The sequence below is a fragment of the Prosopis cineraria genome, unplaced genomic scaffold (genome assembly GCF_029017545.1).
Source record: "Prosopis cineraria cultivar Desert tree isolate PC_DT_omini unplaced genomic scaffold, ASM2901754v1 PC14, whole genome shotgun sequence".
NCBI lineage: Eukaryota > Viridiplantae > Streptophyta > Magnoliopsida > Fabales > Fabaceae > Prosopis > Prosopis cineraria.
This window is the reverse complement of record NW_026555345.1, coordinates 9363121-9389527: the sequence shown is the minus strand read 5'-3', so window position 1 is coordinate 9389527 and position 26407 is coordinate 9363121. Positions and strand designations below refer to the sequence as shown.

The 26407-nt window shown below is 27.9% G+C and overlaps 2 protein-coding genes across 2 annotated transcripts; both read right to left on the bottom strand.

Annotated features, from left to right (window-relative positions):
* Nucleotides 1-555: 555 nt before the first annotated feature.
* LOC129292743 (caffeoylshikimate esterase-like) lies at nucleotides 556-7543 on the bottom strand. Its single transcript, XM_054930372.1, has 8 exons — nucleotides 7426-7543; nucleotides 7305-7337; nucleotides 6569-6695; nucleotides 6343-6489; nucleotides 5279-5409; nucleotides 1843-1980; nucleotides 1617-1715; nucleotides 556-919 (listed from the first exon to the last, which is right to left on the bottom strand). Exons 1-8 carry the CDS (start codon nucleotides 7426-7428, stop codon nucleotides 653-655), a joined length of 945 nt encoding a protein of 314 aa, XP_054786347.1. The 5' UTR covers nucleotides 7429-7543; the 3' UTR covers nucleotides 556-652.
* Nucleotides 7544-15755: 8212 nt separating this feature from the next.
* LOC129293944 (uncharacterized) lies at nucleotides 15756-21881 on the bottom strand. The gene is made up of 10 exons (XM_054932087.1): nucleotides 21433-21881; nucleotides 20836-20901; nucleotides 20555-20735; nucleotides 20146-20342; nucleotides 19560-19610; nucleotides 19359-19450; nucleotides 18545-18636; nucleotides 18146-18240; nucleotides 17859-17963; nucleotides 15756-16091 (listed from the first exon to the last, which is right to left on the bottom strand). The coding sequence occupies exons 1-10, from the start codon at nucleotides 21748-21750 to the stop codon at nucleotides 15954-15956; spliced, it is 1335 nt and encodes a 444-aa protein (XP_054788062.1). The 5' UTR covers nucleotides 21751-21881; the 3' UTR covers nucleotides 15756-15953.
* Between the last annotated feature and the right edge of the window lie 4526 nt (nucleotides 21882-26407).

Below are 26407 nucleotides of genomic sequence, written 5' to 3'. Positions count from 1 at the left end.
GTTCTTATTCCCATGTGTTTCGTGAAAGTATGTGGACGACATTATTGTTAAAAGTAGTTTTCTTAGGGTAAATGGCTTTTTTGTTACCAAAAGGTACTTGAAGTGATAGTCACAGTGATTTAGAAGGAAACTTGAATAAGGTAGTATTTGGAAATTTCTTTTTCCCCCTTAAATAGTATGTAACATGAGCAATTCAAATATATTTGGGGCTCGAAATTTTGGAGAGAAGACATGAGAGAGGACTTTGCAACAAGATTGGGCAATGGATGAAAGGTTTAGGTTCTGTCAATAAATTATTAGATGAGCTATTTTCTTTTTTGGATTTTTCCAAGGTATCGTTAGCGCTAGAGACTCATTTCTGCAGATACTGAGATTCTATTTAAGGGATTAACTTTTCTCAATAGATGTTTTTCTATTCATAGCTTAGGAATTGAGCCCTTGCCACATGTTTTAAGAGTCCCAGACAGCCTATAATTCGTACTTATAATATTTGACTATAATCTTACTGTATTGGATAGAGATCACTTTACCATGTGGATCAAGAAGACAAATAAATGAAATCAAAACAACAAAAACCATATACCATATGATCTTTAAAGTGACCTATTATTACAATGAATGAAAAAAAAAAAAACTGATGAACAATGCTAATTCATTTAAGAGGTTCATTGATATGTTTGAGCTCCTTCTCAAGTCTGGAGTTAGACAAGGACGATCTGTGGTCAAGCCATGAGATAATATCTGAGAAGACAATGTTGAGATGCTCAGGTGGCTCACCGTACAACAGACCATGCCACATGGAAGGGTACAGCTTCAGTGTCTTGTCGGTGCTGGATGCCACCTCGTACAGTTCACTACTCACTGATGGATCTGTCACTTTGTCTTCTTCTCCATGCAATACCAAAAATGGAAGTGATACCTGTACAATCAAACACCCCACAAGAACTTGTCATCTTTTTTTTTTTTCGTTCTAAAAAAAGTATATATTAAAAATAAATCATCCTATATATAAATTAAGTTGGATTGAGTCGAATTTTGGACTGTTAAAGTTGTGGTATTGTGCCAATGGTGGTTGGATCGAATAAAAGGAACTTAATTTTCTTTGGATAATGTTGAGGGTTTGAATCATGTAGATTTGAAAAAAAATCATGTTGGGAAAGTTTTTCTACTTAGATCCTATAATACTCAAATCTAACTTGATAAAGTTGTATGCTTGTATATTAAAAAAAAATATGGATTTTGGATGTGAGAATATTGTTTAAAAATGTGCTTACTCCAATTTTATATATAAGTCATGTTTAACTACTCTACCAAAATTTAAAAAAAATAATTAAATTATTGATATTGTCTGATAAAGGAAGAAATTTGTTCATTTACCCTTATTAAATACATTATCTTTAAAACATTTTTTCTCTCATTTTTAAATTTTTTACTCTACTCAAAGCAAACTAATGAAGGATAAAATTGAAAGAAAGTAATTAATTATTCATTTTTTTATGTAAAATGACTTATATATTCCACATAGAACGATATATCAAGATAATAAAATGACAAGTGCAAATAATTTTTTAAAAGAAAAAACTGTATTAAAATGAACAAGTTGACGACAAAATTACCTCATGAAGTGTTTTCTCAATTTCTGAACTGACCCTTAGAAGTTCAAAGCCAGTTTTCAAGCGTGGTCTTCCTTTGTAGCAATATGAGTTTGCTCTAACCTGCAATTAATTAACATTCATCATCATTATTATCATCTTACTATAATTATGAATTATCATGATTAGAGGAACAAAAAAATAGTAGATTAATGAGTTTGGGAAAGAATCAAAATTTAATTAAGGGTACCTGATTTCTGACTTGAGGGACTTTAAAGGCAGCATCAATAATGTCTTGAGTTGGGATTATTTTCCATGTTGGAATCACTTTGCTTAGTAATGTCAATACTTTTATTGTTGCTGCGTTTGGTTTCATTTCCTCTGCAATCTGCAAGTAATTATTCTCATCAATAATTTTTTATTTGTTCAAAATTGAAGAATATAAATAATAACGTTTATAACAAGTAATCCTTCCTATGTTAGGAGAATTATGCCCAAATTTCTCAAAATAAAATAAATACCATAAGGTGGATGACAAAATGACAGCTAAAATAATTATCATTTTATTATACTTAATTGTCAAAAAAAAACTTGTGATATTTAATTGTTTTGTGAGGGACTTAATTAGTTATATAAGACCAAAAAAAAATATACCACAAGGTCCATTTTGTGTCAAAAAAAACTTTGTTTTTTATTAGTTATAAGACGTATGGCCCATTTCTCATACTTTATACAATGCACTAAAAAAATATGTTCATGTATACAATTAACATATTCTCATTTGTTATAATAAAATAATGAACCAACCAACCATTGGGAGGAGATTAGTTATAAAATTTTAAAATTTAAAAATTGAAAAAACACAATCATCAATACTTATAGTTTCATCGAGATTTGCTTTTAGTCTTTGTAGTTTCTTCAGTTTTTTTAATTCCTATAATGAATGAAAACATTAAAAAAACTACAATGACTAAAAGCAAAACCTAATGAAATTATAAGATCAAAGATTATGTTTTCCTTAAAAATTTTATTATCAAATTTAAAAAAAATAAAGAATAAAGAATGCATAGTGGTCAGTAAAAATCAGGGAAATATTCCCCACAATTACTTATATTATCTCTGTAATTCAACGAAATTTTTAATAAAATTTTTACATCTAACTGTGCAATTTTGAGGATAAGTTCAGCAAAAGAATATTGAGATTGGTTTATTTTACTCAAATGAATAAGTTAGCTTAGGTTATAGTACATATTAGAAATCTATGCATGTGCTTTAGTTTAATTATAGTAGACAGATAATAGATTCAAACACTTTTGCGTGAAGGCAAATAAAAAAGTGTGGTGTAGACATTATAATATTTTTAATAATTCCCAGGTAATTACTCAGCCTAAAGTTTATGTTATCTGCTTCTAGATCACATGTAATTCATGGTAGCATTTAAGAATCGGTCAAATAAATATAGTTTATTCTAATGTCATCCAATAATTTTGCTTTAACGAATCAACTAAAAAAAATATATTAAAATGTATCTATCAATTTTTAATTTAATGCACACACTTGGAAGTCGGTTTTAGTTATACATTAATAAGCATATCTTAAATTCTTGATTGTAATTAAATATAGAATGATCTGGTCAAAAAAATTAAATAAAAAATCATCTGGTCAAAAAATTAAGGAAAAATTAATCATTCGATTCCTTATTTTGAATCTAATTATAATTCAATCCCTAAAATTTAACTCACTATAACTTAATCTCTAAAATTTTAACTCAATTAATAACTCAGTCCCTAAATTTTATTTTTTATAATTTAATTTTTATAATTTCAACCACTTAAATATTAATCTCTATATCTTAAAAAATAAAATTATAAATATTAAAATTATGTTGATCCTTTTTAATCTTTATAAATATTATAAATATAAAGTTTAAAATATTTTTAATTTTTATAATTTTATTTTTAAAAAATATAAGGATTAATATCTAAATGGTTGAAACTATAAGGACTAATTGCAAGAGGCAAATTTTAAAAATTGAATTACAATTAAGTCAAAATTTTAAAGATTAAATTACAACTAGGTCCAAAATATAGAGGCTAAATGAATAATTTTTTCAAAAATTACATATAAAATGATGATACATAGATTACTACATAGTTATTAATTTAGAGATGAAATAAACTAGACGTTCCTCAAAAGATGTTCTTAGTTATATCATATAGTTGAATTAATTTAACATTTATGTGTATAACAACAACAAAAATATTTTTTATATAAATCTTTGGAATATTCAATAATTAAAAAAAATCAAATTCCTAAGGCTACGGCATCAAACAGAATTCTCCTCAACTTGGCAATATACATCCCAATTTTTTAAACTTATGCAATGACTCTCAACCATTGATTAATTTATTTTATTTCATGTGTAATTAACTCCTTTACATTTTAAATATATATAATAAAATGATCTCTTAATTTCTGATCAATATATATGTGTGTCCTGTGTAGCAACCTTTTCTTATATGTGTCACACATTTATCAGTGCTAAAATTAGAGTTTTGTTTACAACTTAAAAGAGAGAATGACAATTAAGTCTTAAAATATTAAATTAATGATAAATAAGTCTCAAACAAAATTTTTGTACAAAATTAATTTTAAATATCAAATCAAATAGTTACAAATAAAAATTTCTATTATAATTTAAGAGTTATATTTGATATTAAAATACTTAGTTGTAATTGAAATTTTTAAATTTATAATTATCTGAATTGATATTTTTAACTAATTTTTTTAAAAATTTATTAAAAATTTAAATATTATTAATTTAGAGTTTTGAAGTCAAACTTTTATTCTCCCCAACTTAAATTATGTGCTCGTACGACCCAAAATCATTTAAGAGTAAAACAAAAGGGGCGAATGAGAGTTTTTATCTGTAGCACAATCAACCAAACATGACTGGCATATAAGAAAAGTCAAAGCTACCAAAAAAACAGGAAAAAGAAGAGAAAGCCAAACAGAAAAAGACGCATAACAAAAAGATAAGATTAAAAAATAAAAAGATCCAGGGTTTTTATTTTATATTATTTCTTTGGAAAATGTCATTTGAGCCTCTTGTAAAAAAAAAAATTATTGGCAACTCGGTTACTTGAATATTTGACCCTTTTAAAATTAATATGATCCAAATAACATCCTTCCTATTTTTTTAGGATAAATATAATGACAAATCCTATATAAAAAAAGTTAATTTTTAATAGGTTTTCTAAAATTGATTTATTACTATAATAAGTTGCTTGAAAAAAACTTTTGCTAAGAAAAAAAACATATGAATCATGAATTTATTAGTTTGACTTATAAAATATTGGACGCATTAGAGGAGGCCTCCAATATTTGTGAGTTAAACTGAAAAATTTACAACATGTATATTTTTAGAACAAGTTTTTGAAGGAATATTTTAGTAATTAATTTTTTTACTTGAGACTTATCTATAATTTTTCCTTTTTTAATATATATCATCATTAGTTAATATATTTTCACATCAATACACACACTCACAAAGCAATGATCCTCGGTTGATTGAAAGGGACTCTACTCTTAAGAGAATTATCCTTAAAATTAGGTTCAATAATATTATATACCAAATAATTATATTAATATTTTTTTAAAAAAAGAAAGAAATAGAGGAAACTAACCTTACACATAGGGGCAACCAAAATAGCTCCATCCCAAAAGTGAGGCATTTTTCTGTGAAGCAACAGAGCCACAGCTCCTCCCATGGATTCTCCCAACAGAAATCTCATCTTCTTCTTGTTCTCTTCCTTTTCTGAATTTTTTTTTGCATATAAATGTTATTAATTTAAAATAAACATAGTTTTTCATTCTTAACTTGGGTGTCAAATTTTTTTTTGGGTCATTTACAAATATTCTCTTATTGAAAGTAATCATATTCAAGGCACTATTGAGTACTAAATACGGGCATTTCTCTTAATGAGAATTGAAATATTAATTTATCACATTGTAAAGGATTAACCCCTTCTATTAAACTCTATCTTCATTGGTAAACTTAGACGTCAAATTTGAATGGATATGTCAAATAAATAAATGAGAATAATATAATTAAATGATGTATATGGAGATAATACACAATACACGGCAGGGAATGGTTTTCAAGATATTTTGATTTTGATATTGCCTGGAAGGAAAATTCAGAACCAGAAGAAAAGTCAAACCTTGGAATATTTCCAAATGATCATTTATATGCCATTTTTTGGGTCCAAATTCTATATATAATTAATTGAAGGGTTTTCAATGGTCTATTTCATGGACTTGTTGATCATCCCAAACTAAATCTTCTAAAAATTAGTGGGAAGCATCCTAAAATGAGGAATTGGGTCCAAAATTCAAAATCTAAAAGCATAAGACTTTATGAGTTGTTCTAATTTAACTTTATTTGCGTGTGAGCCGTCTAGACATTACTACATCGTCATAACCCACTTTCAAAACCAAAGATTCTATGAGCCATTCCAACCCAACTCTATTCGATGTAAATTTTTTTAATAATCACAGTATAATAAAAATTTGAGTCAATCTATCTAACTAAATCGATAAATTGTCTTGACTCGTTTGATGAAATACTTTACTCATGACTAACTTGATTTATTTTTATTATGATTTTAACTATTAATCATTGAAACAGTGCATTGATCGATTCAATAACTAATCCTACCCAGGATAAGTGTAGAGAGAGAGAGGATACCAGAAATGGAGGAGAAATAGTGAGAGCAATCATTGACGAGAGCATCAAAGTCGGTGACAAGAGCAGAGAGTCCGTCGGATTTGCCGTGGCCTTCATAATCTATTCCATACACTCCATATCCTGCCCTTGCTAGCCTCCTCGCGGTGCCTAATTAATCATAATTATTAACATAATTAATCATAAAATGAGTGGGATTAATTAATTAATGATATATAGAGACCCGTACTGCTCATGGTGATGCTGCATTCCATGGCGTAACCATGGCATATAAAAATGAGCCCTTTTGCTTCTCTTTCCATTGGAACCCATCTCGTTGTCAACAGCTTCATTCCTCTTGAATTCATTATAAACTCCTGATATATATCCCACACCATTTCTCTCTTTAGTTTAATTTAATCTACGCCTCCAGATTATAAATCATATATACTATAATAAATTGATATCACATGTATGTTGGAAAGGAAAAAAAAAAGGGATTGTTTGATTCTGTTTTTCTATTTTTATGTTCGTAACAAATTACACAGCAGGTTTTGGAAATAAAACAACTAACAACAAGAACAAGTCTTAGGTCAGTTTTGGAAATAAAAAAAAAGGAAAAAAAAATCTGTCTAAATCATTGTTCTAAAAAACATAATTGAAAGTGGTGAAATAAATATTTATTTTTATTAACATAATTGTTTTTTCTCTAGTTTTGCACAACGATCGATAAGTAACAAAACATTACAGAGATGGTTAGATATGTCTTTTTCAGAACTACTTCAACCCAATTTTTTTTTTCTCTTGTCTCACGAAAAAGAATTCAAAACATATTTTTAAACAGATTTGTTTCTCAAGCAATCAAACACACCAAAAACTTTGGAGGTTATGGCCCTCATCAGCCCCCTCCTTTCGCCATATGATAGGAACCAAAGTTACGTTGTATGAATAATCTGAATAACGTAAAAGCTGATAGAAAAACATACCTCTTCGTATCTGATATCTGTTTTATTACTTTCCTGCAAATCAACCCAGAAAGCTAAGTTGCAAAATGAATCATCTGAAAAAGATACAGAAATTCACAGAGAGAGAGAGAGAGAGAGAGACCATGATGAAGCAGTGAGGAAGGATGATGATGTTGTTGATTGTTCTTTGAGAGAGAAAAGAGAGATTGACGATTAGGTTCAAAGATATCGATGATCAGTGCATGAGATTTAGGAAGCCGAGGAGATACATACATATATACATATATATAGTCTTTGTGACGTGGAAAACTAATATGTCTATTTTCTAAACGTTCCCATCCATACAGCGTTTTAGATTGTTAATTTCCGGATAAAATTTATCATTAATTCTCATCCCGTTTTTATCTCAAGAATACTATTCTCCATTATCCTTGCATTTATTTTCAATCTTATATGATGTTGATTTCATCTTTCAAATCAAATTATTAAATTTTGATTTCAATTATTTTAAACAATTTTTTTTTAAAAAAAGTCAACGTGTTGAAGTTCCAAAAGTCTGTGTGTGTGTAAATTTTTAATTTTTTTTCCCCTGATTTTGTCCCCCAAAAAAAATTATATTATCCTATTTTTTGACCCAAAAAAAAAATTATACTATCCTATCCGAGTCAAGTTGGCTGCGGTCGTGGATCGCGTGGGAATTTTATAAATAAAAAATCTGTTATTTTCGTTGTGAGTAATTGAGAATTGTATAAAATATATTTTTGTTCAAAAACCTAATTTTTTTAAATGTTGGCAAAAATAAATGGACAAAAAGGACAGAGATAAAGATAATGATGTCCGGATAATTTGTTCGTGGATTTGGATCTTGGCATGAGCTATTTATTAATGGAAAATTTTAGGTATTCTGTTGGTGGTGATGTATTTAGTTGTTGGTTAAGTACTACTTCTATTTTTATTTAATATTAATTACTTAACAAATCAATCTTATCTTGTGTATAAATAAATTAAATGTACTTTTTATTTTAACTTCCCCGCTAAATGTTATTTAGGATTCTTCATCGACTCCCAAAAAAAAAAAACTGATCAATGGGGGCTTAAAAATTTTCTGTATATAAATATAGGAATATATATTATTTTTTATGATAAAATATAATTTATAATATATATTAGAACAAATGAAAATTTAAAGTCATATGAAATTCATATTATAATTATTTTATTTATGGCTTGAGAAACAATACAATTTATTCTAAATATAATGGTCTAGCATACATATAATAATATTCAATTTTTAGTATTAGGTACTTTATGGACAGCAACTTTGATTGGACGCCAATTGTATTGTTTCCAAAACCTTAAGACAGGAGATTTTTTTTTTTTAAAAAAATAAGATTAACTTTAGATGAATTAAATTTTGAACTCATCAGAGTCAAAATATACTTTCAAAACTAAAGAATGCTTATAAAAATATCTGCAAATTATTTGCTAACAAAATATGTATGTCGATAACATGATTTAAATTCATCACATTGATTTACATCTTATAAGTTGTTTCTTTATCAATCCAATCAACATTTGTGGGTAGACAAAAGTATCAATGCCAAAAAATAACCGCATCGTCATCATTTTCTTTTAAATGAATATTTTTGTCACTAAATTATTTTATATTTAGATTTTAAAAAATAATAAAATAATATGCTTCTCAAAATAATAAACTCATACTAAATTAAAGGAAAAAATATTAAATAATGTATGATTTTTCTTTTTTTAGTATTAATTTAAAAATTCACTAATTTTTGAAACTCAAATAAAATTAATATGCTGGGTACAAATCAAGTTCAGTCATCGTCGTTTCGTTCAAATGTTCTGTTTGAGAGGTAACAAAAAAATTGACTTTTTGTGCCTGCAAAAACATTAAAAAAAATACTTTAAAAAATATCAAATCTCACAATAATATGCAACCTGTAAAATGTTGATATTTTATTAATTTTAAATTTTAAATAATTGGGTATTTCCTAGCGGATAACTGGATAAGCTTTAAATTAGAATAAACATTAATTGTGACATAATTCAAAATAAAACAAGGCTTTGTGCAACGCATGGGTGAAATTAGCTGGACATTAATTAATACTCTGTTAAGTGAATACAAAGCGCAGTGTAACACTCAGATTTTCAAAGATTAATTTAATACCAGTGGGCTTAGGATTAATAAAATGGACTAATGTCTCACAATATAATAAATTAAAGTTCAAATCTTATTAGGAAAGGTGTTTAATTATATATAACAACATTTTAATAACAATTAAGTCTCCACAAAATTTTGTTAAAAGTTAAATTGTAAATTTTATTAAAAATAATTGTAAATATAAAAATTTCAATTTTTATAGGTTTTCTTAATGATTTGCAACTTAAATTCTTATATTTTTAAATGTTTTAATATTTATAACTTACTTTTTAACAAAATTTATTAGTAGGACCTAACTATCATTAAATTGATTTTTAGAGAGACCTAAGTCACTACACAATGCAATTAAATTATGTAATTAAGGACATTAATAATAAGATGAACTAATAAAGCTTTTGCAGTTTTACGCACATCAATTGATGTTGACCACACACACAATCAAATTAACACTTTCTCACTTGGATTTTCTTCCCAAGTGATCTATGAGTTGGATTATTTTGGACTTCTATTTTGCTTAACAAAGCCTATTTGTTTACAATTAAAAAATGAGTTATTTTTATATAATTTATAGATTTTATAAAAAATAATTTTATTTTATAGATATTTTATCAAGGGTTACAATTGTTTTATGCTTGATTAAAATAATAAAAATTGTTATGATTTTGATGACATTCTTTGTTCTCAAATAATTGGGTTATTTTAAAAAATTACTGAATATGTTCTCAAAATAATCAGAATTATAACTTTTTATTTTGATTATTTTTAAAAGTTTAAATAAATACTATAAAATTTTACAAAATAGGATTTTTTTTCAAAATAAATATTTTTTGTGAAAAATCTTAAACAAATGACCCCATATGTTACTCCTCTTTCGATATTTATGTCCAATATTGTTTTTATACATTTTAAGATATCTTAAAACTCATTTGTATATTTCCTAAGAAGATGAAACTACTTAAGGCCTTATAAGATATATTTTGGTAACATAAATATAAATAGAAATGAAAATTGACGTTTTAAATTAAATTGCAAATCTACAATTTTAAGTTTTCTTATGTATACATTTTTGTTTTAATTTGTTTTTGACATTTTATTTATATATATTTCAAATGTCTGTTTTGAACTGAATTTATTTTTATATTGTTTACCACTTTCCAAATTTTTATTTATAAAACATATTTTCATATTTATATTTTGCAATTAAAAAATTTCATATTTTTCATATAATATTGTATTGTATTTTTCATATTTTTCACCCGCACTTGTACTGCTCCCTTTTTTTTAGTGAATGTGCTAATTCCTTTTAGGCTCAACTAAATTGGATCCTGCACGTTGAAGAAGATAATTTATACTAACAAAAAAAAACGTATAAAATATATAAAAAATTATATTATTTATAAGTTATAAATAATATAATTTATTCACTAAAATTTATGGAACTATAGAGCCCAATTTAGGGCTCGTCTTCTTAGGATTAAAAAATAAGTAATTTTTTATATAGTTTAAACATTTTATAAAAAGAGATTTATTTTATACTCCCTTTTTAAAAATATAAGCATTTATAATAAGCAGACATTATTTTATATTTGATTACAATAATAACAAAGTGATTATTAGTTAGTTATTTTAAAATTTTATGATATATTATTTAATATTTGTTTTATAAAAATAATTTATTATTATATTATTTTAAAATTTTATGATATATTTGCATATCTAACTTCTTTAAAACACTCTCTCTCATCTATCACATTAGATTATTTTCATAAATGGCTTAAAGTAGTTTCTTAAAATAATCAATTTTTTTCAAATTCTGATTATTTTAAAAAATTTAAACAAACATAATGAAAACTTACAAAATAGATTTAAAAAAAAGTAAGATTTTCATAAAATATGCTAAAACAAATTAACTATCAATGTATAAGTATACAAATCCATTTGCCTTCTATATTAATTTAAGAAATATGAAAAAGGCGACGATAAGAAAAATTTTTAAATAGAATGTATTTTTATAAGAAATAAAATATATTAAAAGCCATTAAGCCACCTAAATTCCTGTTTTGAAAATCATTTTCTGTTTTTAAAAATAATAAAATAAAAAACTCATTTGAGTAAATGTTTTGTATTTAAATGCTTTTAAAATTGTTCTACTTTTATTTTTAAAAATAAAAATAAAAACATCTTAAAACAACGTCTGTTTTCTTTTTATTTTTTTCATTCAATTCCTTTCTTATTTTTTAAAGTAACATTTGGCTGTTGGAAGCTACCGTTATTGTAGGCTACCATTATTAACCATAACTATCATTGTTAACCCATTTTTTAACTTTAAAGCTGTTTGCAAGTTAACCAAATTAAACAAATTGTTTCGTGACTAATTTATGTTTTCTAAATTAATATATACATCCTAAAGTGGGAAAATATCAATTAAGAACTGCCGGAGAAAATTTAAACTAGTTAAAAATCACTTGTTGTTAAAATTAAAATAGATACTTATTAATTTAAATTAGTCTTTTATCAATAATTATTTATTTAAGTTTTAATAACAATTCATTCTAAATTAAAAACAGTCCATTTAAATTTTGACAACAATTAATTCCTAATTAATATAAATTTTCTTTAGCAACCCTCCATTGCTATTTTCCCTTTAAAATTATATCCTTTCTAAATAAAAAATCTATCATACACTTTAATTTATCTTTAACACCCAAAATAAATATTTTTCTTAAAGCAATGTGTCTTGTGATATACAGTCGTAATAAATAAATAAATAAGTTAAAAACATTCTTAAGATAATCATGAAATTATCATTAGTAATAACGGTCATACATAATAAGGTTTAAATTAATTAAGATGGGATTTTTTCAAGATACCGCATGATAAAATAAAAAAAATAGTGGTATTTGAAAATTATTTTATTTAAATTTTTTAAATTGGACGGTATTCACATACTTTAAAATTTTCTTAATTTTTTTGTCCTAACAACCGTGTTTCCCAAAACTTGAACTCATTTTGATTAGTATTCAATTGTCAGGTACGATAAAGTATGGGCAGAAACAAATCGCTCAATCTTAATCGCAACCCAGTTTGCATTACATTCTAACCTCTTTGACCGTCCAATTAATCCAATTGTTATTTTTTTATTTCATCGTTAAGATTATTTTATTTTTGACCATCCATTATTGTATCTAAAAATCAAACATGTTTCATTGTGCATTGCATAAAATTTAAAAATCAGTCATATTATTTTTTTATTTAAGATAAAAAAGAATGTTAATCTTTTTAACCATCTAATTAATCCCAAAATCATCATTACTCGCCTCTTTAATCATCATGACTAATATTTATCATGCTCTTATAACTGCTCAACAATATCTCTTTCTATTTTATAAAAATGAAGATTTGAAGGTTATTTTTTATTTTATATATCAAACTATTTTTGACATAATAATTACTAATTTATTTCTATTGACATCCAACTAATTAATCTCTATTTTCCCCTTCATTATCTTCTTTTCAGCATCATTGATCGTAATGTTCAAAGCAAGCCTAATTAGAAACAACTAAAAATATAAATCTTAATTAATCTACTCAAAATATTTATATTTGTCATACAAGAACTTCCAACTTTGCGATCAAAAGAATACAAGTGTCAATTAAAAAAACCCACCAAAGTAAATCCCATAAATATATATTTCAAGGTCAAGATATATGATAAATGAATAGTCCACTAGCAAGTACAAATTCTCAGTAGGTCAGAGAGAGAACGCATTATGAAAAGTTAAATGCATGGAGGCTCAAGAAACTTAGTACAAATCATTAGGTCAAGTTTTTAATTTGTTTTTTGTTCTTTACTTCAATATGTTTTGGTGTTGGTGATGAAGAGTTTTCAAGCCAACTTGAATCATTTACAAAAAGGGTTCTTTTCATACATATGTGGAATTGGCAAGTTTTCATTGATCAATTTGTTCATCAAGCGACAGATGATGATTTTGATATTAGAATTTTCAATTTTCCTACCAATGGCTGTAGAAGTTTTTTATGATCGGATTCCTCATAATTAGTGAATAATTGCACCGTCTTATAGGGTGCGTTTGGATAATTAAGATCAAACATTTGAAATTCACTTTTTAACTTTTGAGATGTCAAATATTATTTGGATAATTTTTAAGTGAGTACAATTACTTTGTAAATGTGGGTTGAAAGGGAACTGAAATCTGAATTTGCCAATGCTATTTTTTGGTGGATTTGAAATGTGGATTTTTCGATTCTATTTATATTTATCTAATTTAAAATAAGTTATTTAAATATTTAATTAATTCCAACAATTTATATTTTTTATTGATAGGTAAATATTATTTGATGAATGCTAGCTATCCAACGTCACGTGAATATTTAAATCTTTATAAATCTCATAAGCATCACCTCTCAAATTTCAAGCATTCATCTGAATTTGCATACAATAATAAAGTTTTTAATTATTATCATTCAAGTTTAAATATCATGATTGAAAGGACTTCTAGAGTTTGAAAAAATAAATTCACAATCTTACCACATGCGCCTAGTTACTCATTTGTGGTACAAGTTTGCATAGTTAGTGCAACAATAATTATACATAATTTTATTAAAAAAAAATCTCTAATTGATTTTGATTTTAAGCATTTTCAAGATGAAAATATGATTTACACCCACAACGATAATAAAGCATACATTTCTATCATTAATTTCAAGTGCAATTTTAAGTATAGTTTCTGATAAAAAAATAAATAAGGTTCGCAGTTCTATTAAAAATAATGTTATACATCATAAATTGAACAATTAATCATGTAACTATTTAATATTAATGAATATTGAACTATTTATTACATAATTTTTTTCAATATTAAACTATATATTTTTTATTCTTATTATTTAACATCTTAAATTTTATATTATTTTAAATTTTTTCACATTTTTTAAACATTTTAATATATTATATTTGTATAATAAGAATTACCAATTATTTAAATTAATATCCTTTTTTATCATTATATATTCAAAATCACAAAACATCGTTAATTCAAATAACTTTTAATTTATTAAACTGATTTTTTAAAAAATATATTTAAATATAAATTTTATTATAATAATTAACTTTCACTAAATTAATTTTTATTAAATAAATTTTTAACAAATTAAAAATTAAACACACATTTAATTGATGCCATGTCTATTAAAAAAAAATAGAGAGAGAAAAAGAGCCTTCATGGATGCTCGTTAACTACAGTAGGATTGCGTGCCATCATTGTAATAAAAATCGTTTTTTTTTTTACCCTGCCAAAGCACTACATGAAATCTGAATTATCTAAATTCAGTTCAGGACTTTAGGTAGTTGAAATTTAAAATTTTAAACGTGTGATTTTTAAATGATAATTTTTTTAAAAAAAATAGCAGTTATAAACTTTTTAACCTTCAACACATGCACATGTTAAAATAAGAATTTGTTTAAAATACAAAAATAAAATCTTGAGACCATCTAAAATCGACTTGCAGGGTTTAGATTGATGATTGATGATGAGTATGAAACATGATTCCTCCAATGGGGGATGCCACTTGCGTAAATTTTTTTTTTTTAAATTTTGGCCAATGAAAAAACTAGTTAGGATAAGTGGCAATAACCAAAAAAAAAAAAAAAACAGATACAAATTAGACACAGCAATAGAAAAGTTGAGTTGATAAAATTAAAATTCTAGTTGTAATCATGAATTTTTGCTTCATTTTCCCCCTAAATACATGAGTGTTAGTTCTGGAACTTCAGAATTAGACCTAGACAAGTGAAATGCCTTAGTATACAACATGCTGGGTACATGGCTTGTGTTTTGATACCTATGCAAAACCTATTTTTCCCCAATACTTTGGGAAATTTGAATCGACATTACTCCTACACATAGCACAACTTCTTGTAAATTCCATATTGTATATAGAATATAAACATTCTAACAATATCCAGTACCAAATAATTGTGTAGAAAAAGGAATATTATAAGTTTATAACCTATATCTAAGCATATTTAATTAGTAAATATGTTATATATATATATATATATATATGTTAGAAAAAATTAATTCCACATACATTTCTTTTTTCATCATTTTCTTATTCAATCAAAATATATGGTAGCAAAGCATCTCAATCTTCCAAAAAAAAAAAAAAAAAACCTATCTTCTAGGACGGAAAGCATTTTTTAGAGCCAATTGAAACCAGCAACAATCAGTGAAATGGATGCAATAAAAGAGTTATGAGACGAAATGAGAACCCAGAAAAGACAGAAGCTTCCTTATAAATTGACTTCTGTGTTGCTTTCAATATATATTTGTATAATAATCAAAAATCAGTCGGGAGTTGGACATGGTAATGGTATATGATGCAGAGACTCACATATTATATGCCCAAAACACAATCAGCCGGAGCAAAGGATGAATTCTGACGTTAGAATCAACTTGTTAGCATCACAGCAAGCAGGCTTTGAACCCCTTTTCCAATTCCTGAGCATTCAAGTTTTTCCCTATGAATACGATTTTGTTAACCCTAGGTTCTTCCGGCCCCCACAGCCGATCCGGCGAACCTTGAAATATGTCATGTACTCCCTGCGACAGAACAAGAAAAAGACTAATTCAGAAAAACCATCATAATAAATGTCATAACATATCTGGTGTGTGTGTGTGGAGTAGCCACTTGGTATGCAAAATAAAATGAAATGAACAGGAAAATATAATGGGGGAGGGGAGAAAAAGAGAGTGATTTTATGAATGAAAAGATCTCAAGTTTCTGAGCAAAAGTAATAAAAAGATTATGGTCAATAATGGGTAATGATAACAAGAGTCTGAAACATTTAACATATATATACATTGATAAGACCAACAGCATCCTTTACTAGTGGCAAGGACTACTCCCTCCAGACCAAAATATAAGGCATTGATAACTAATTCACAGTTCTCAAAAAATATTAGTTAAAACTTTAATTACTCCAAAAAAAAAAAACATCTTACCAATTTTACCTCATTAAATACCCTATATAAGTGTTTTGACAATGATAATTTAAATTCCAATGCATCAATTTTTCAAAAAAACGTAATAAATGAAGTAAAGTTATAGTTGAAAAAATAATTATAGAAGTTACCCAATGACCTATATTTTGAACCAAGCAAAACTTCTAGAAAATGTCCTTTATTGTGTTATAGACAGAGTAATCTCCCTCAGGGTACGGAAGTAAAAGGTAGACCCCTCCCAACATTATATATTTTGCTTGTGTGTAATAAATTAAAGAGAGTTTTTCTCCAAAGGTGCAATCAAACCAGGACTTTAGCGTTCTCATTGCATCCATCACATCCATGATGCAACTAAAGACAATATGAAGGCAGGTTTAAACCTTGCTCTTCTTTAGGGGGTCATTAATAAAAAGGAAAAGATTTGATGGGTACTTAAGTGGGATGGGAAACCTTACCCCAAAAGCAAGCTATTGAGATAGGAGAACAAATCCACTTAAATACCACATTAAGCAGCTCATACTACTCAATGTGGGAACTGATATCTCATACTACTTAAGTCTCCATGAGGATTTCTACTAGTTTGCCAACACTCTTAGAAGACTTTCTTCCTTTAAATCAAGTATTAAAAAGGGAGAATGATAAGTAAGGACTTTGTAAGCACATTAATGCCGAATTAGAAACTTTACTATTGAAATATGGTAGAAGAAGTACTGAAATTTAAGAACGTCATGTTGAAAAATCCTAATTTGACATTAATATTCTTACAAGGTCCTCATTTGTCATTCTCCCTCTTAAAAATAGAAAATCTAAGCAAATGGCACTGTTTACAAACTATAAATAGCATGACACATTCATCCACGCAATATACAAGAAAAATTTGGGGAGTTTTTTTCCCCAAAAAAAGGGGGGGGGAGAAATCTTCATTCAACCATGCATTTGGCTTCTTTCGCTTTTCTATTTCCATCAAATACTTTTCTTCCCGTTCATCCCAAATCCCAAACATGGTCCCAAGCAAAATTGGGGAACTAGAACATAGACATAGTGGATCTTACAAATACACTAAAAGCATGAAATTCAAACATGTCCAGTACATCACATCAATAAAGAGCTAAATGAAAAGGTTTTTACCAGGCAGTTAGTTATATTATTTGATTTTAGAAAATAGAAATAATGAAATTAATGTCTCACTCCGAGGAATGCCAAATTTGCCAACATAATATGTTATGCATGCAGAATCAGAAAGTTCAATGGAAGCACCATCTTTATCATCATCAACTACTACCACACAAAATATAGCATCCAATTATAAGTCAACAGGAAGTTAAACTCTAGGAATCTCTTCATGGTAAGGGAACAAAAAGGTACCTGAAAGACAAATCTCTCGTCCATTCCTTGAACAGATAGAAGGCCCTTCATCCTATAGATGTCTTCACTTCGCTCCAACAACAACGTGCCAAGCCACACATTAGCCTGAAAAATAAAAGTTATAATATTAGTATAAACTGCCAATCATTCAATTTACACATAAAAATCTAGAATACATGGCATGTCACAGGCATGAGAGAGAGAGAGAGATTAAAAAAAGATACAGAAAGAAGAAAAATAAAAATTCACTCAACATACTCCATAAGTTTCAAACTGCTAGTACAAACCTTCTCAAGGTCTAAACTTCCCTCACAAACAATGCTCACTGATGTAACACCAGGATCATGGGTGTGATCATGAGAGTGGTGCCCATCATGGTGTTCTGCACATACATAAAAATGGATTGCTCTTTTACTTCATAACACTACACAGAAAAGAAAAACTTCTATAAAGTGCCCCATTATAAATTGTCAAACATTGAACAGAGAAATTTAAATTACCAGCACCCTTATAAAATATAGCAAATTATAATTCACACCTACAGAACCAAATCAAGTACGTGGATTGGATACGTTGTACTCCTTAAGTAAGACTAATATTATATGTGTAGCACTCAGGGAATGCACCTAAACAAGAATGGCATGTCAGGTAACAAGTATTGGTTCAGATTACAAATTAACAGATACCATGCTTATGGTCATGGTCATGTTGGTGATCATGGTCATGGCTGTGGTGGTGATCTTTCTTTGAGCCTTCAGCATCGACAGCACTCTCAATCCTGGAAATTAAAGTAAAATAAAGTAAAGGACTAGGCCAGGGTAAAGTTCCTCTTATCCTTCCTTATAAGTTCTCCAATAAAATATAACATGTGAAATTTCTTTGAAAGACCAAATAAAGAGATGGTGATACGTAAGCCCATACATGCATCTATAAAATCCTAAACTTATCTTGCTTTTATTTTAAGAAAACCAATAGCAAAGATGTAAAAATTGCATCAAAGTTTTATCGTCATGCAAACACAAGCTTCCAACTTAACAAGGCTTAAATGGCTGAGTTAGAAAGATTAAAAAAGATAAAACAAAAATATCCAAACATCCTCTAAGATTTAGAATCACATGGCATTGAAGCAAGACAATGCAGAGGTATGGACACTTGATAGCACTGTGGGCATTCAGAACTAAAATCAACACCAAAAATCACAGACATGCATACAGCAGAGAATCATACATGAAGATGCAACCATCAAAGGCCAACTAAAAAAGACAAATAGTTTTAGTATGGAGAAGTGGACAGCATGACTAAAAAAAATGAAAGTGTAAGTGCAAGCAGGCGTCTTGTGACCCTCAAAAGATGAAAGTGGACCGCATGATAAAAAAGATGAAAGTGCAAATGCAGGCAGGAGTCCCGTGACACTCAATATATAAATGAGTGAACCTAAAGTTCCCATCATCTTATAGACAATGCAAACCCAGTACTTAAAAAATGAATAAAAGAAGCTACCTCTCCAAATCAAAGCCCCCAATGCCAAGGACATAATCCAAGTCAACTTTCCCAAACTCTGTAGGCTTCAAAAAAGCCAAGCTATTTATGGTCTGATACAATGGGCAAAACATTAACATTCACAATGTGTTTAAAATAGTGAAATGAAAGCAATGTCAGATTCAAAAAAGTTAGATATAATCCAAGGAGAAAGACACCAACCCTTATCCGCTGGACCAAGGAAGCAATATCTGATTCACCCACAAGATCAGTCTGGTGCAATGCAGACAATTACAGAAATATTAGCCTATTTTATCTCAGGCATAAAGAAAATGCTGCTTTCCAAAGAACAATAGCACATTCCAAAAGTACATAACCTATACAAACAACACACCACAAACAAAAAAGAATTCTTATAATTGACAAATAATAGTGGTTAACATGTTAAGGTGTCAAATCCAAGATAAATAAAACAAGGTACATGATCAACAGTGGTTAACATGTTAAGGCATCAAAATCCAATATAACATGTTAATGAGTCTTGTATCTCACATTCATGCCTGAGATATCAATTTCAAAGTTATGTCTATAAATAATTTACACAACATGAAGACTTTTAAAGATAACTCTAAATTGCAACGTAAGGATAGATTAGGGGAACCTAAATTAAAAATTAAAAAGAAATATCAATTAGTTGGTGTGCTTAATTGACTAAAAGTTGATAGGTCATTCTTGGAAGACTTCAAATGTTGAGATTTAACTGATTCATAAAACTTAACCCACTCCATTATAAAAGACTACATAATACCTTATTTACAATTATACGATCAGCATAAGCAATCTGTTCCACAGCCTCATTTACAACACCTTTAGGTTTAACCTCATCAAGATGAAAACCGGCATGCTTAGCATCAACCAAAGTGACAACACCATCCAACTTCACGTCATTAAAAACCTGATCCTCTGCATAAAATGTTTGAATTATTGGTGCTGGATTTGCCAAACCTGTGGACATACAAACAAATCATTTTAAGAACAATTGTAATGAGAAGGTCCAACATATCTATATTGATTAGAGAATTATTCAGGTGTGAAGAAACTCTACATAGCTTTAAAAGCCTGATAATTGGTAAAGAAGTAGTCAAATATAAAAAAAAGCTCCAATTCTAAGCCACAAACAAATGCAACTTAGGCCCGTACATTTTTTTTTTCCTTACCTGTAGTTTCTATAACAATATGATCAAACTTCCCTTTCTTCTTACTGACTAATTCTGAGATCATTCTCACAAGATCACCCCTTACAGTGCAGCAAAGGCAGCCATTGTTTAGCATTACAATATCTTCAGCCCCAGTAGTTTTTGCAGCCACTAATGAACCGTCTATGTCAACTTCACCAAACTACATGCAGAAACCAACATGTCAACTTCACCAAACTAATGCTGTCATGCATTCAGTATTCACCATATAAATGAAGAATAAGGAACATTCTACCACACACCTCATTCTCAATAACTGCAATTCGTTTCCCATGCTCCGCAGTCAAAATATGGTTCAGTAACGTTGTCTGGTCAAATGGTCAATTTCACATAAAATCATATCAATATCAGTTCAAATACTGCATTGCAAAAACCTAAAAAGCAAACGACTCAAGCACACCAATTATTATGATCCGTTAATAAAAATTTTCCAGGAAGCAACATTTCTCTAATACAAAAGTCAGGTATTGACATTGCTTCCACCAAAAAGCCATTATCAACAATTACAAAAAAAAAAATCCACTCAATCTTATATAAGGAAATAAATCCAAATATGTATTTTAGACTATTAGACCAGAAAAAGGAATCCAATCTATTCACGCAATCAACAAACGAAATATGTCATTCTTTTTTCTCTTTGCTTTAGCGGATTTCCCTAATCCATTCAGATCGTAAGAAAAACTAGAAAAACTCTTCTACTCAAAGCCAGTAATATTAAAAATAAATACATAGAATCAAACTAAGAATCGGAGCAGCTTACACCACCAAAATAATAATAATAATAATAAAGAAGAAAGAAAGCATAAGAACAGGAAAAATTTGGGACAAAACAAATAAACCTTTCCAGAACCCAAAAATCCAGTAATGATAGTAGCTGGGATACGATTATCGGGGGGAATCAAGGTGGTAACATCGGAATTCTCACTCTGGGGCGTGGTCATGGAAGTTGCAGCAGCCGTGAACCTGCGAGCACATCTCCTAGGCTTCGCTATACTGAGAGAAGAGTAGGTTAGGGGCTGGGTATGGGTTCTCTTGGAGGTGCAGAGGAGAGGATAGAGGGTGGTTCGGAGTCGGGTGAAGGAACTGGGTTTTGGATTTGGGGTTCGAAAAGCGAAGCCAATGAAGGAAGCTGCGAGGTCAGCCGTAACGGAAGCCATGGATAACACAAAAATGGCAGGAAAATGAAGTTTTGGATTATCGGTAAGAAGATAGTGAGTGACTGAGATATTTTGGGAGCGAAAAAATTGTTGGGGTATAAACTTAGTTCAAGCGTTCTCAGACAGAGAGATATATGCTGTGAAGGAGAATTAGAACTTGCCGTTTGGGGACCAATTTTCGATAACAGTATAAGGAGAAAAAAGTCAATTCCTTATTGGGAAAACTGGAATGTTCCTATATTTTTTTTCATTTATTTTTATAAATATATCATTTTTATAAATAAATATTCTATGAAATAAAAAATCATTTTTAAAATTTTTTAATAATAAGAATGTAATAACGACAGATAAATTCAGTCTTGAATAAAAATATCCAACAACACAAATTTTTTTTGGTTTTTTTTTATTTTACCAAAAAAAATTTCGTTTTTGTAAATATTTACTGGAATTTTTTATTCTTTGCTTTTATTTCAAAATTTATTGCAATTTTTTCCTATTAAAATTAATTGCAATTAAAAAATATATTTGCAACGTGATGTTGGCCACTTTTTCGTCTTGCTTGGATAAAATTGACTTTGTATCGTATGGGAGGAGCAATAAAATTAAATTGAATTAGATGGCATAAATTGGAGCAAACTCCAGTGCCAATTTTAAATAGAAAATAACATTGTATCCGTTGAATTTTTATGATATTTTGTTAAATTGACAATGACAAGCCAGGCATGAATCGCATCTCACAACGCTAATTGACGCTGTGAAAATGGAATCAGAACATTTAGTTCAACTTTTTTTTTTTAATAAAAAACAAAATATATCAAAAAGATAAAAAGTTGTAGATCTCTAAACCGAACCAAGATGAGAACATTGAGTTCAACTAAATGGACCAAAAATCAGACCCCCAACAAAAAAAAAAAAAACTAATTACATGATTGATCTAACCCAATTAAAAAAGAGAGGGAGAGAAAAGATTAAAGATCACTTTTGTAAAGTATTGGCTCAATTTTTAATAAAAGGTCAAAGCGTCATGACTCTTAAGGTATGTCAAACATGCCAAAAAAGCAAGTTCTTAAAAAATGTGAGTTGCAAGTAAATAATTAAGTAAGTTCCCAAAGTCTTTTGTCATAATTTCCTTAAAGAATCAAATAATGTGCAAGAATAGTGAAGTGATGTGCCATCTTATGCGTGAAGCTCAATATCATTACTAATATACTGAGTACAATCAAGTGCTCTATAAAGACAGAAGGGGAAATACAATTGCAAAACTAGCCAAGGGGATTGAGTCTGTACAAGGAAAGTATGTTATGCTAGGCGAGATTAAGTGTTACAAGGTTAAGAGTAGTGTGTTTGAGCTGGGTAAGTTTAGGAAAGTGTCGACAAAAATCCTACTTACACGCTTGTTGCCTATTTATAAAAAAATGGTAACGATGCACTCCTTTTGAATTTAAATTTGGTACCTTCAAGAGCAGATAACTGCTCATATCTTAAAATTTTTAAGTGGTGCTTCATTATGTGGAATGTTGAATGAGAGTGCACCAAAAATCTGAGTGAGTAGACACAACATAGTCAATCCTTCTCTCGAAATGCATCATTTCACTTACGCATGCAAGGATAGTTTGCTAATAGGCCGCATCCACTCCTTAGCTAATCTGAGCCTCGGTAACTTGTTTTATTTTGGTTGAGCACGCTAATTTTGGTTCAAACACAAAGTATTAGTCAAGAGATACTAGAACTTGATTTTTAGTTTTTTCTTCTCTAAACTTTTAAAAAGGATCAATTTTTCCCATGTTGTTTATTTTGAGCATTAAGTCATTTTATTTGATTATACATGCCCATGTTGGCATAAACAATAAGATTAAGTATCATTTTTATCCTCAAAGTATTAATCAATGAATGTCTGATGTCCTAAACTCAATTTTTTTGTCATTTCTCACCTAAATATTTGGAAAACATAACAATTTTGCCCTTATCATCACCTTTGACCATTAAGTCATTTTATCTAACCAACAATGTCTACATGATAGGCCATCAGTCTTTTTTTTTTTTCAAAAAATAACAATAAAATTCCTTCGAATTATAAAAATAACAATTCGGTCCCTTAAAATGTAATAATACCAATGAAGTTTTAAGAGACTTTTTTGTCAATAACTTTTTTAAGAAAAAGACCTTTTATACTTACTGAAAATAACAAGCCTCAATCATAACTTTTAATTAAAGAATCACAACTTTTATTCTGTAAATTACAAGAGTTGAACAAAAAATCACAACTTGTCAAGTGTAATTTCTGTTATTAAAAAACAAGCCTCAATCACAATTTTTATTTAAAGAATAACAAGTTTTGTTATGTAAATCACAAGAGTTGAACAAAAAAATACAATTTGTCAAGTGTAATTTCTATTACTGAAAAATAAATTCTCAAATTAACAAACTACATTCATAACTTTTATTTAAAAAATCTTAACTTTTCTTCAAAGAATCGCAATAATTGAGCAAGAAATCACAAATTGTCAATAAAGGTAAAATGATCTTTTTTCTAAAAAGTTATTAACAAAGAGGTCCCCAAAGACTTCATTAGTATTATGACATTTCAAGGGACTAATTTATTATTTACATAATTCAGAAGAATTTTTTTGTCATTTTTCCTTCTTCTTTTTTGGTGAGTATTTTTTGTCACACCCAAAAAATGCGACGCGGACGGTGCGTGAGTGAAGGTTTCAGCCTTTGAGGCAGGAATGGATGAACGAGGAGTCACCACTAAAATTTTGAAGGAAATCTTGAAAAACCAATTAAAGGAAGATAAAGATGGTTTACAAAAATAAAAAAGTATGTTCAAGAATCGATTGAGTGTGGGAAAGGTGTTAGACACCCCACAACACCCGTTCATCAAAACGGTTACCTAAAATTTATTGTGCTATATTAATATGATTTTAAAATTATTTTAATTATCCATTTTATATTCATATTCATGTGTTTGATATAAAAATGAAAGAATTAAGTGAGAAATATTTATTTATTTACGAAGGAAGACTTGACTCAAAATCTGACTCTGAGGCCTACGTACCCTGTGATGGGGATCAAAATTTACATAGCTTGAGCTTAAAAGCTATTAGTGAAAATATATTTTTTAAAGAGAAATTAATTAGAAATAATTCACTATTTTGCAAATAAAATAATTTTTAAAATTTTGATATGTATGTTTGAAATTGCAAAAAGTAATTTAATTTTAATTATTTTCTTAATTTTTGAATTTTTGGAATAAAGAAAGAAAAAAGTTTAAAATTATTTTTCTTTTATGTCTTATGATTGAGAATTTTAACTGTTATACCTACAGAGCCTTATTGATTTATATGGTAATGCAGTTGTTCTAAATATCTGCAGAGATTCCGAAATCTCACACGATAAAATAATTTGACAATTTAATTTATTTATTTATATTCTTATGTATATTTTTAAGTGTTAATAATATATTTTAAGTGTGTATATACATGTTTTTAAAGACTCTTAATTGTCATATCTGCAAAATTTTATTGACTTATACGGTAATATAATTATCCTAAATATATGTGGAGATTCTAAAATCTCACACGATAAAAGAATTAAATTTATTTAAATACATCTTTAATTTAATTAATTTAATATATAATTTATATAGATATTTTAAAAACTTAATCGTTATATCTGCAGAGTCTTATTGACTCATACGATAACATAATTATCTTAGAAGTCTACAGAGATTCAAAAGTCTCACATGACTAAAAGATATAATCGGTAAATGTGATTACAACTTAAATTCATTAATTTGATTAATTAATTTTTAAATTGTGTATTATATAATTATTTACAAAAATTATTTATTTATTATAAAAATTGAAAACCACTACATTTGCGAGAATTTATTATCCCATACGATGATGTGATTAATTTAAGTCTTTACGAAAATTGTTAAAATCTCACGTGAAACTTAAATGAATTATTAATTTAAATTATATATAAAAAAATTAATTTTAATGATGGGCTTTTGAAGTCCATATTAATATATAAGTTTTGCTTTCATATTTGTGAAATCTAATTGATTTACATGATATGAAATTATTTTAAATGCCTACAGAAATTTTTAAAATTTTCCACGACAAATAAGGAACAAACAAATATATACTCTCTTGTTTTTATTGAATTTCAATTATAAAGTTCAAAATACCTAAAAATAGAACTCCCTTCTAGTAACATAATGAGCACGCAAATAAATGAAGAAGGATAGAGGATAATGTGGAAATATTATAAACAAATAAAGGCCTCTGTCGGTATAAGGGTCAAAGCCATGCCACCACTTATCTATATACCCTTTCATGTTAAAAATATATTTAAAATCCAATTCCGAAATCTAGCCTAATGATCACACAATTTTTTTCATTGTTTGAGGTAAAGTTATAATGGGAATATGCCTATAATTATATCAGGCTAGCAAGCAAAATTTTTATTTATAATCTCTTCATCCTTCTTTTTCACTTTTCTTTTTAAACAACAATCACTTTATTTATTTTTTTTTTTTTTGCGCCAAAAACATTATAAGATCATGCCAAAATCAAATCGAATTATTCATGGCAGCAAATCTAATTTCCATATGGAGTCTTTCCTTTCTACTTTAAAGAAGTGCCAAGAA